General features: G+C 37.3%; 1 protein-coding gene across 10 annotated transcripts in view; it reads right to left on the bottom strand.

The window, feature by feature from the left end:
• The window catches only part of LOC101895093 (signal transducer and transcription activator), a 125,386-nt gene that overhangs the window by 23,747 nt on the left and 88,988 nt on the right, over positions 1-12,651 (bottom strand). For 5 of the 10 annotated variants that reach the window (XR_009344321.1, XR_009344322.1, XR_009344323.1 and 2 more), the window contains 3 exons: positions 11,625-12,622; positions 5,483-6,409; positions 5,120-5,205 (listed from right to left, as the gene is read on the bottom strand). Coding sequence is in view for 1 of the 10 variants with exons in the window: in XM_059132301.1 (XP_058988284.1) it covers positions 5,120-5,205; positions 5,483-6,409; positions 11,625-11,749 (1,138 nt within the window). In the remaining 9 variants the exon portion in view is untranslated. The remainder of the gene's footprint in view (positions 1-5,119; positions 5,206-5,482; positions 6,410-11,624; positions 12,623-12,651) is intronic. The other 5 variants (XR_009344326.1, XR_009344327.1, XR_009344328.1 and 2 more) reach the window with 1 other exon arrangement.

Raw genomic sequence — 12,651 nt, 5'->3', positions numbered from 1 at the left:
TTAAGACTTTCTTTACTGGTTTGATGTGAAAACGGAACGTACCGGTCCACACCCCCTGGTACTCCACAAAGTGTCAACATTTTGAATATCCGTGAAGCTCATAAAAAGCGAAACTAAAAACCGATTCCATTCAGGCTTGGCACACCTCAATATTTCCATCATATATGTCCGATGGTATAAATCGAAAAATCATTTGTTCTGGAACCTCCTCCACAAGGGGTCAAAGTTTTGAATAACCAAAACAAGCACCCGGTTCTCTTCATATTTCATGCATATCATTATTTCTACTAAAACAAGATCTGTTGAGAAGATGGGATATATCGGTTCACTCAAAATTTTGAATATCCATGAAGTTAAAAAAACGTGAAATTCACATCCGATTCCATTCAGACTTGGTATATCTCAACATTTCCATAAACAGAATATGAAGATAAAGATGGTAGAGATCGCACCATTTCTTCTGGTACCTCCTCCCCCACATAGGGTTCATCGTTTTGAAAAACAAAACGCTCAAAGAAAGCAAAATAGACATCCAACTCTCTTCAAATTGCACATATGGAGATGATATATATTATTGGGAGCCCCTTCTGTTACCTCACCCACAAAGGGTCAATATTTTCAATACCTCTATCTGCCATAACTTGTGAAACAAGTTGGCAAATTGCTCACTATCAATATTTTATTTATCGAAATTTTTTTATTGTTGTTTTTTTTTTTTTTTGTAATATTGCCCATACCAATATATTTTCATTTGAAGTATGACAAGTTAAAAAGCGAACGAATTTGGAAAATAAAATCCTTATTTTTTATTTAATTTTAAAAATACCGAATATAGCTGTTATATTGGGGTCTTTACGACTACATAGGCATTGTTTGTCATAAGCCATTGCCATATTTAAATTCGAAACTTGAAATAAACGGTGAATAATGTAGCTAAAATCATCAAAATATCGTATATAGGGAGCTACCGTTATATCGGAGCTGTGCGAAGACCTGGACCAGCATAGACAATTTTCTGTCACAGGCTGTAGCATCCATTACAAACTTCAAATACGACATCTCAAACAGTTTCGGTGGGTTTTGTACCTAAACTCATCAAAATACCGAATATAGGGAGGTACGGAAATATGGGGCCTATACGAAAACCTGGGCCTGCATAGACAATTTTTTGTCATAGGCTGTAGTTCCCATAACGAACTCTAAATACGTAATTTTAAACAATTCTGGTGAATAATGACGCAAAAATCATCAAAATACCGAATATAGGGAGGTACCGTTGTATAGGGCCTATACGAAGACGTAGACCTGCAGACGTAGACAATTTTCTGTCTTAGGCCGTAGTATCCATTTCGAACTTCAAATACCAAATTTGAAACAATTCCAGTGAATAATGTCGCTAAAATCATCAGAATACCGAATATCGGGAGGTACCGCTATACGAAGACATGGACCTGCATAGAAAATTTTCTGTCACAGATTGTAGTTCCCATTAGGAATTTTAAATATGTAATTTGAAACAATTCCAGTGAATAATGACGCAAAAATTATCAAAATACCGAATTTTGGGATGTACCGTTATATGGGGGCTATACGAAGACGTAGACCTGCAGACGTAGACAATTTTCTGTCTTAGGCGGTTGTATCCATTTCGTACTTCAAATACCAAATTTGAAACAATTCCAGTGAATAATGTCGCTAAAATCATCAAAATACCGAATATTGACAGGTGCCGCTATATGGGGGCTATACGAAGACGTAGACCTGCACAGACAATTTTCTGTGTTAGGCTGTAGTAACCATTACGAACTTCAAATACCTAATTTTAAACAATTCCGTTCAATAATGCCGCTAGAATCATCAAAATACCGAATTTGGGGATGTACCGTTATATGGGGGCTATACGAAGACGTGGTCCTATGCAGATGATTTTCTGTCTTAGGCTGTAGTATCCATTTTGAACTTCAAATACCAAATTTTAAACAATTCCGGTGAATAATGTCGCGGAAATCATCAAAATACCGAATATCGGGAGATACCGTTGTATAGGGGCTATACGAAGACGTGAACCTGTACAGATAATTTTTTGTCGTAGGTTGTAGTATCCACTTCGAACTTCAAATATCAAATTTGAAACAATTCTGGTGAATAATGTCGTTAAAATCATCAAAATACCGAATATAGGGAGGTACCGTTATATTGGGGCTATTTGAAAACATGGACCTACATGGCCCATTTACGAACTTTACCTGCCTACTGGAAAAATAAACATAAAAAATATAAAGCCTTCTATCTCAATTTGTTCGAAAAATAGCGTGATTACAACAGACAGACGGACATCGCTAAATCGACTTAGAATTTTTCGCTGATCAAGTATATTTTGGGTTTTTTGGTTGGGTCTGACATGAGTATTTCGAGGAGTTACAAACGGAATGGCAAACTTAATATACCCTCCATAGTATGGTGGAGGGTATAATAAAATTCAGTTGAAAACAACAAAACAAACAATGCTAAACTGTAACCCAGCTGTTTGGAGTTAATCAGCTAACGATAGCATTACACTTGGGCTATGAAAGTCACCAACAATATATATAAAACGTGACACCTTAGATATAATAAAAACAAAATAAATAAACATCCACAAAAAAAAAAAATAAATAATAAACGTTTTAATGGTATTTGTTGTAATTATTGTTATTGTTAACAAATGACTATACAGCTAGTGTCAGTGGATTATTGGAACCAAGTCAAGAATTGTTGTCGTACTTTTTTGTAATAGGAGAACAATACTGAAATACTGAAAACATATTTTACAGTGCATGTTACACCACTTTCCAGTGGCGGTCGATTCTCACCGAAAAAAAACACAATTGTTTCTTTTTTGTCAATCGAAACTGTAATGTATTGAATTACCAAAGAAAAAATTGTGCAATAATTGTTACTGTTTTGTCATCGTAAGACATTGATTAATAATTGGCATTGCAAAAAGAGTCTAGAAAAAAGTGACCAGGTTATCATAGAAAAATAATCTCAGAGTAGAGTATGAAAGGGACCATGCAAAAACTTCCTTCAGATTACTTTAGCACACGTGAAATTTGCCAGCGCATAATGATTTGTCTACCAAACCTACTATAAACTTAATTGGTTTTACATCAGGACATCAGGCAGAAAAATTCAAAATTATTTTGTGATTATATGTGTTTTGAAAAAAAAAATATTGAAAGTCTCTCTTTACCTCTCCCTACACAGTGAGAGAGAGCTTTCGAGGCGGGAATTTTTAAAGAGCCTCCAATAGGTGGAATTTTTAAAAAATATTTTCTGAAGAGCCTTCGAGACGTAGATTTTTAAAAAAGAATATTTTTTGAAGTGTCTTCGGAACGTGGATTTTTAAAGAATATTTTTGAAGAGCCTACAAGACGAGGGTTTTCAAAGAATATTTTTGAAGAGGCTACAAGACGTGGGTTTTTAAGGAATATTTTTGAAGAGCCTACAAGACGTGGGTTTTCAAACAATATTTTTGAAGAGCCTACAAGACGTGGGTTTTTAAAGAATATTTTTGAAGAGCCTACAAGACGTGGGTGTTCAAAGAATATTTTTGAAGAGCCTAAAAGACGTGGATTTTTTAAAAATATTTTTTGAAGAGCCTTTAAGACGTGGATTTTCAAAGAATACTTTTGAAGAGCCTTTAAGACGTGGATTTTCAAAGAATACTTTTGAAGAGCCTACAAGTCGTGTGTTTTCAAAGAGTATTGTTGAAGAGCCTACAAGACGTGGGTGTTCAAAGAATATTTTTGAAGATCCTACAAGACGTGAATTTTCGAAGAATATTTTTGAAGATCCTACAAGACGTGGATTTTTAAGGAATATTTTTGAAGAGGCTACAAGACGTGGGTTTTTAAGGAATATTTTTGAAGATCCTACAAGACGTGGGTTTTTAAGGAATATTTTTGAAGATCCTACAAGACGTGGGTTTTCAGAGAATATTTATACCCTCAGCCATTTGGCTACTGAGGGTATATACAATTTGATATGGTCAAAACGTGCCTAGTAGAAATAACGGTTTTAGACCCTAGGTCTCTTTGGTCTGCCTGGCTGGTGCGCACGATAACTCTTGAAGAAAGCATTCGATTTGGTCCAAACTTGGTACATAGCAATATTTTTTTCAAACTTAGATCGAGTTCGGAGATGGGCAATATCGGTCCACTCCTTCTAGTACCTCCCCCCAAAAATTTGAGATATTCAAGGAAAATATTTTATTGCAAAAAAAGAGAAAGAATGATTAGATTTTGCTCCAACTTTGCAAATCCTAATATTTCCATTAGCGCTAGGTCAAGTGCGAAAATGGATAATATCGGTCCACTCCTTCGGGTAATAATTACAATTCTCATAAAATGTGATGAAAGAGTCTGAGAGAGAGAGAGAGAGAGAGAGAGAGAGAGAGATCTTCAAATTTCACACATCCCATTATTTATACTAACCCAAGGTCTGGTGTTAAGATGGACAATATCGGTCCGCTCCTTCTGGTAACTCCCTCATAAAAGGTCGAAAGTTCAAAATATATTTTTTTTTTGCACAGAAAGAGAAAGAAAGATCCGATTTTGCTCCAACTTTACAAATCCTAATATTTGCATCAGTGCTAGGTCGGGTGTGAAAATGAACAATATCGGTCCACTCCATCAAGTACCTCCCCCACAAATGGTCAAAATTTTGAATAATTAAAACTCTATTTTGCTCCAACTTAGCAAATCCTAATATTTGCGTCAGTGCTAGGTCAGGTGTGAAAAATGGACAATATCGGTCCACTCCACTAGATCGACTCCAAATGTCCTAAAAAGGATTTGGTCCAAAGAGACCAAGAGTCTAAAACCGTAATTTCGATGAGGTACGTTTTGACCGTATCAAATATATCATATATAACCTCTCTAGCCGCATGCCTAAGGATATTAAGAGTTCCTATTTCACAAAATACAATCGCATTTATCAACGTCATTATTATTATAACCATAACCCATTGGATGATAAACGATATCCGCACACACACATTTCATTTGAAATTACAATGGGGTGGGGGTTGGGGGAAATTTATCAGCTATTGTTCAAGTGTAATTGTTGTTATACATACCTGATAGAATTATGCACTCCACTTGAGGACCATTAACACTGATGCCCAATTGTGGTCCAATCAACCATCGTACACCGGCAGCAAATCTGGAAAATGTGAAATGTAAAACCAATTAGTAGAACTACATATCAATCATTGCAATCGAACGAACGCAAGTGATAAGCAGCATCATGGCATGCTACACACACACACACACACATAGCACATCGATGTATTCTAATGGTCACACCGATAGACACATGTCCATGAATCTGCTTTTCACATCACTCCACCCTCCCTTCCCTCCCCTCCCCACATTAATTAACAACATTATTACGCATAATTAGTTGTTAATATTTGAATTCATTCCGAAAACTCACTCACCTGGTATTGGTTTTCATAACCTGTGGCGGTTGTTTCTCAACAATGAACGATGACAGCACCAGCAGCTGCTGCGACTGTCGTACATGGGCAATTATGTCACTTATTTCATCGTTGTTATCCAAACGTATTTGATTCATGGTATTGACATTATCCAATATCTTGCCCACCATCTCGACCAGCAGCTCAATGCAGCGTTGTATGTCATCCAAATTGTCGCGGAATGGTGCCCCATTACCGGCCAGCGCCTGGTTACGTTGCCAATTTTTCAACTCATTTATGACCGTCTCCTGTATGGAGTCATAATCGAAGATGACCCGCTTGATGTCCTGTAAAATGCTGCTACGAGTGCTGGCCAAAATGCGGCATTGTTCCTGCAACTGCAAATCATGCAGCTGAATTTCCTGTTGGGTCATGTGTTGTTTACGCTGATTATAGCTGGTGAAACTGTTGTGGAATCCCTCATAGTTGCGGGCAAATTGTTGTATTTCGGCAAAAATCGTATTGATACACATGCCCAACTTGGGTATGGAACTGTGAGCCGCATATAGGGTATCGCCGGGATAGGTGCCGCCACCACCACCATTACCGCTTGTGACCATGGTGGGTGTGTGCATGCCGGGAATGGTGCCGCCACCGCCTAACATGCCGGGTGTGCCCACAGCCGTACCATTGACCGGCACACCGCCCACATACGAATACTGAGGCATTTGGTCCAACAGCTGTATTTCACGTTGGACGCCGGTACGTATGTGCGTATACAACTCCACGGCTGGTGTTTGAGTGATGCTAGTGCAAATTTCGGCAAGTTTAAATTTGATTAAATTATCGTTGCTGAGCGGAATGAGTTTCTGTTTTAGATCCTCATAGAACTGATGGGCATCACGTTCGTACAGTTCCGTTGATGTTGTGTTGTGGATGAGTTCGGACCTGTGTGGGGAGAGAGGAAAGAGAGGTGAGATTAGATTTATTTTCGATAATTACAAAACAAAAAAATGTATCGGTCGGTTTTGCCGACATACTTCTGACGTCCCCAGCCTAGAGTAATGATTTATGTAAATGTTGACCCTTTATGGGGGAGGTTCCGAAGCAGTTGGCCAATATTGTCCAATTCGATTAATTTCATATTCATATCAGATTGTTGGCTAAGGGAAATATTTAGATATAGCAAGTTGTATAGAATCGCCGACTTGTTTCGCATGTTAGGACAGATCTAAGTATTGGAAATTGTGACTCTCTGTGGTTGAGGTACCAGAACCGGTTGACAAATATCTATAATCTTCACAAAAGATTGTGCGATAGATTTGTAAAATTTGAAGAGAGTTGGAGGGGTTTTATGAGCGTTTTGTTATTCAAAATTTTGAACTCTTTGTGGGGAAGTACCAGAAGAAGTACTCCGATATATCTCTTTTTCACAGCAGATATTGTTTTAGTAAAATTTTTGACATGTGGGAAATTTGATGAGAACCGGATTTTGGATTTTATGATAGTTTTGGTTATTCAAAATTTTGACTCTTTTTGGGGAAGGTGCCAGAAGAAGTGATCGGATCTCTACCATCTTTATAAAAGATTTTGTGTTGAGAGAAATATTGAGAATCGGATTTTTCAAAATGTTTATCCTTTGTGAGGGAGGTATCACGAGGAGGACCGATATATCCCTTCTTCACAGCAGATCTTGCGTCATTAAAAATAATGGCATGTGTGAAATATGAAGAGAACCGGATACTTATTTCGTTTTGACCCTTTATGGGGGGAGGTACCAGAAGAAATAATCCGATCTCTACCATCTTTATAACAGATCTTGTGTTGATGGAAATATTGAGATTTCCCAAGTTCAAATGGAATCGGATTTTAATTTCGGGTTTTAGAAGCTGCATGGATATTACAAATGTTGACCCGTTGTGGGGAGGTACCAGAAGGGGTTAACCGATATATTCCATTTTCACAGCAGATCTTGTGTTAGAAGAGATAGTGGGGTGTGTGAAATATGAAGAGATCAGGATGCTTTTTTCGGTTTTTATCAGCGTTTTAGTTTTTTAAAACTTTGACCCTTTGTGGGGGAGGTACCAGAAGGAATAATCCGATCTCTACCATCTTTACAACAGATCTTAGGCTGATGGAAATATTAAGATATACCAAGTCCGAATGGAATCGGATGTTAATTTTACGTTTTATGAGCATCATGGGTATTCAAAATTTGGACCCTTTGGGGGGGAGGTACCTGAAGGAGTGGCCCTATATATTCCATGTTCACACCAGATCTTGGATTAATAAAAAATTGTGATGTTGAAGACAATAGGACTCTTACACCAAATTTTATAAGAGTTATAATTATTCCCCCTTTTGGGGGGAGATAATTGATGGAGTGGACCGATATTGTCCATTTTCGCACCTAACCTAGCACTGATGCAAATATTAGGATTTGCAAAGTTGAAGCAAAGTCGAATTATCCTTTTTCCTTTTGTGCAGTAAAATATGTTCTTTGAAAAAGTTGACCTTTTGTGAGAGAGGTGCCAGAAGGAGTGGACCGATATTGCCCATCTCCGAACTCGATCTAAGATTGATAATAATATTACGATGTACCAAGTTTGGACCACATCGGATACGCCCTTTGAGAGTTATCGTACGTACCAGCCAGACAGACGAACGGACGGACATCACTAGATCAACTCCAAATGCCCTAAAACGGATTTGGTCTAAAGAGACCTAGAGTCTAAAATCGTTGTTTCGATTAGGCACGTTTTGGCCGAAGGTATACCCTCTCTAGCCATGTGGCTGAGGGTATACAAATATAATGGATTTTTCAACTGCGCTTGTAACTCTTTGTTACTATATCTCATCCCTCGCCGAAGGAAGTATTTTAAGAGCGAAAACATTTTAGTAAATATTCGCAATAATTTTAAATATAATAATGCATTGAAAAGCCTGACAAGTTTGAAAACGGAAAGCAATTTAAATCCATTCGAAATGGGGAGGGGGGCAAATGCACTGGAAAATCAGAAGGGGAGAATATAAAAAGCTCGGTGTAAAAACTTGTTCGTTATCTCCGTCTTTTTTTTCAACGCAATTCCCAGTCGAAAAATTAAATATTCAAACTTCTAAGACTTCCTCGCGCATAATTATCATTAAAATCCATTCAATAATATGAATATAAACAGAAATGGAGATTTGCATAAATAATAGTAATAAGTCGAAGCCCCTTCAATGTATTTTCTTTGGAAGGACTTTTTCACATTAAATCTTAAGCCTTTTCAATGAATCGCAAATGGAAGGTAGGGAAAATGGAAGAAATCGTATCACATCAGAAATTTCCAAAAACAACAATGTTCAATAGTTGCTGTTGCTTTTACTGCTGCTGGGCTTCAGTGGCCAATGCATACCATTAAAAAAAAAAAAAAAAACTCTTTCAATAACAACAAAATGTTCAAGCTGACGAACAGAAGAATGCATTCACCAGAAAGGATTTACGGTGAACAAAGACAAAGGATTATTGCAACCAATCCATGGCATTGCATTGCATTGCATTCAATCAGTCAGTCAGTCATTCAGCCAGCTTTTCATTGCATAGGCTTCAGGGCTTTAACTATTTGTCAGGAACAACTAATGCCCAGTGATGAGGGGAAATTGTGGCTGCGAATTAAAGACTGTGAATTTAATGAGGAAATTAAAAGGACTTCTAAATAAGATATATCCATGGACGATCCATTCTAACTCTATTTAGCCATGTCCGCCTGTCTGTCTGTCTGTCTGTCTGTTGTAACCACGCTATCTTTCGAACGAATTGAGATAGAAGGCTAAAATTTTGCAGACATTTTCCGGTAGGGAGGTTAAGTTAGTAAATGGGCTATGTAGGTCGTCCACGTTTTCAAATAGCCCCCATATAACAGTACCTCCCGATATTCGGTATTTTTTATGATTTTAGCGACATTATTTACTGGAATTGTTTCAAATTTGGCATTTGAAGTTCGAAATGGATACTACCGCCTAAGACAGAAAATTGTCTGTGCCGGTCCACGTCTTCGTATAGCCCCCATACAACGGTACCTCCCAATATTCGGTATTTTGCTGATCTTAGCGACATTATTAACCGAAATTGTTTCAAATTTGGTATTTGAAGTTCGTAATGGATACTACAGCCTATGACAAAAAATTGTCTGTGCAGGTCCACGTCTTCGTATATAACGGTACCTCCCAATATTCGGTATTTTGATGATTTTAGCGTCATTATTCACCGGAATCGTTTCAAATTACGTATTTAGAGCTCGTAATGGGAACAACAGTTTGTGACAAAAAATTGTCTATGCAGATCCAGGTCTTCGTATAGGCCCCATATATCAGTACCTCCCTATTTTCGGTATTTTGTAGTACGCGTATGTCGAGTTTAGGTACAATTTCCACCGAAATTGTTTGAGATGTCATATTTCAAGTTCGTAATGGATGCAACAGCCTGTGACAGAAAATTGTCTATGCTGGTCCAGCTCTTCGCACAGCTCCGATATAACGGTACCTCCTTATATACGATATTTTGATGATTTTAGCTACATTATTCACCGTTTATTTCTTGTTTCGAATTTGAATATGGTAGTGGCTTATGACAGAAAAAAATACCTTTGTTGGTCTACGGTATTTTTAAAATGTTAACAGAATTTTTTAAGGATTTTATTTTTTGGAAATCTCCAAATTCGTTCCAAATGGTGGAGGGTATTCAAAGTTCCGAACTTACTGCTTTTTAACTTGTTTAATATTAAAATAAGTTTTGGGGATCTTCTTTCGAAAGTTTTCTAAAAGAAGTCCTTTGTGAAATTTCCATTCGAAACATCGTATTAATAATAATATTTAGCTCCACAGAATGTGAAAGCATAATCCGATTTTTCTCCAACTTTGCAAATTTCAATATTTACGTCAGTGCTAGTTCAGGTGCGAAAATGGACAATATCGGTCCACTACATTAAGTACCTCCCCCACACAGGATCAAAGTTATGAATAACCAAAACAATCATAAAATCAGAAATATGCATCCGGTTCTCTTCAAATTACCCCCATCAGAATATTTTAATTAATTCAAGGTCTGGTGTGAAGATCGGATATATCAGTCGACTCCTTCTGGTATACATGATTCGAAACATCGTTTTAAGACCTTCTCTATATAGCAGAGCTAGGCATAGCAAATTAGAGTTCTCCTTTCTATACAAAAGATAAAAAAAATGATGATTTTCGTGTTGAAGTGGAAGGATTTTCATCCAAGAAAGATCCATAAAAACGATACTATCAATAGATCATTTCATTTTGAATTCTGCCTACGGAGGACATTTGAGAGGCTTCTTTCAAAGGTTTTCTTAAAGATGTGCTTTATGGCTACGCCGTTTTAGGGCCTTCTGTATATGGCGGAGCTAGTCATAGCAAACTACAGATCTTCTTTCTACCCAAAAGACGTAAAATCTTCAATTTTTATCCGAGAAAGATCCATTAAAGCGGTTCTATCAATGGAGGACATTTTTATAGTCTGTCTATGAAGGACATTTGGGAGCCTTCTTTCAAAGTTTTCCTAAAAGATGTCCTTTATGGGAGATTTACCCTCAAAATACTCGTTTAAGATCTTCTGTATACAGATGACTTAGTAAAGGTAAATTGCAGGTTTTCCATTTCTTTTTGAAGATTTCTCCTTTTTTTTTTTGAAGATTTTTTTAATAGATTTCCATCCAAGAAAGATACATTGAGATGCATGGAGATAGAGGGCTGCTTGAAAGCATTTAACTTGGAATCAATTTTTCAACTTCTGAATAACTTTCTGTTGAAAATTGTAGACTTAGTAAAGGTAAATTAAAGGGTTTCCTTTTCTTGTTGAAGATTTCCTCTTTGTTTTGAAGATTTTTTTAATAGATTTCCATTAAAGAAAGATACATTGAGATGCATGGAGATGGAGGACCGCTTGAAAACATTTAACTTGGAATCAACTTTTTCAACTTCTGCATAATTTTGTGATGAAAATTGTCCCACTCCTTTGCTCAATATCTTTATATCGCCAAGGAGCAACCTATTCCATCCCGTAGACCACAACAACAACCATCTCAAAACTAAATCAAAGAAGAAGAACACAAATTATTCAATCTCCAAAAAAAAAAATGTTGTATGCGCATATACTTACATTATCCTTTCCTCAATCCATGGTGCCAGATAGACGCGTATATCGGCCAAGCCCTTTTCGTCGTAGTACTGTATCATGGATTGCTTGATTTCCGGATTGCATGCTATGCGTTTCCACAGATTCATGGTGGGGAAATTGTGAAACGTCGCTTAGACGTTGCAGAAACAATGTACACAAAATAGAAACTTGTTGTCACAATAGGCGTCAGGCTTTATGACTCCTCCTCCTCCCTCAATCACCACTACAACAAATGTTTATGGGAGTATGAGGTTACTTGTCTCTCCTATTAATTATCCTTCAGATTTCTTTTATATATATATTTTTTAATGTATGTCGTCTAATTATAACCCAGATTTAAGGAGTCAATTGATGATCCTTCGCTCCTCTGTAACATTTGTGGCGCACACACACACGTACGCACGCTTGGAATGATAACTTCGTTACATCCGCATATTTTATGTGTCGAAACCAAAGAGGAACATTGAGATGGAAAGTCGTAGTCTATTTGTGGTTAGTTAACTGACCACCAGAAATATTCGTTGATGATCTGTTCTGTCCTGTTCTGTTGGATGATGGTTGTTGCTTTTGGGATTCGGATATGACAGTCGGGGCTTGTTTTTTTTTTTTCTCTTTTAACTTGTTTGCCAATTAGAACATGGATGGATTGGTTAATGGATGGTGGGTGCTAGTGGTTGTTGTTGATTTTTTTCTGAGGTGTTGTTTTTTTATTTGCTGTTGTTGTTGATGGTGGTTATAATGTGAGGTGGTGGTTGGTGGGTGGTTGGTTCGTGCGTACTCGTCTCTTTTTGTGCCTCCCAGCTCTGTGTTGGATTGCCGCCACCAATGACTTCGATACCCAATGATAGCTTGATTGCCTGCTTGGCGTTTCTGTGATGGCCGGATTTGTTTATGATTTCAAATTTTGATTAAATATTTTTTTGTTTTTGGTTGTTGGTTTACTTTTGGTATGGAACGCAAGGAGGAGTACGAACAGAGACCTAAATGAAACATGTGGAGAAAATATGAA

Source organism: Musca domestica, unplaced genomic scaffold (genome assembly GCF_030504385.1).
Source record: "Musca domestica strain aabys unplaced genomic scaffold, Musca_domestica.polishedcontigs.V.1.1 1, whole genome shotgun sequence".
Lineage (NCBI taxonomy): Eukaryota > Metazoa > Arthropoda > Insecta > Diptera > Muscidae > Musca > Musca domestica.
The sequence above is the reverse complement of the archived record's forward strand: the minus strand, read 5'-3'. Positions and strand labels throughout refer to the sequence as shown.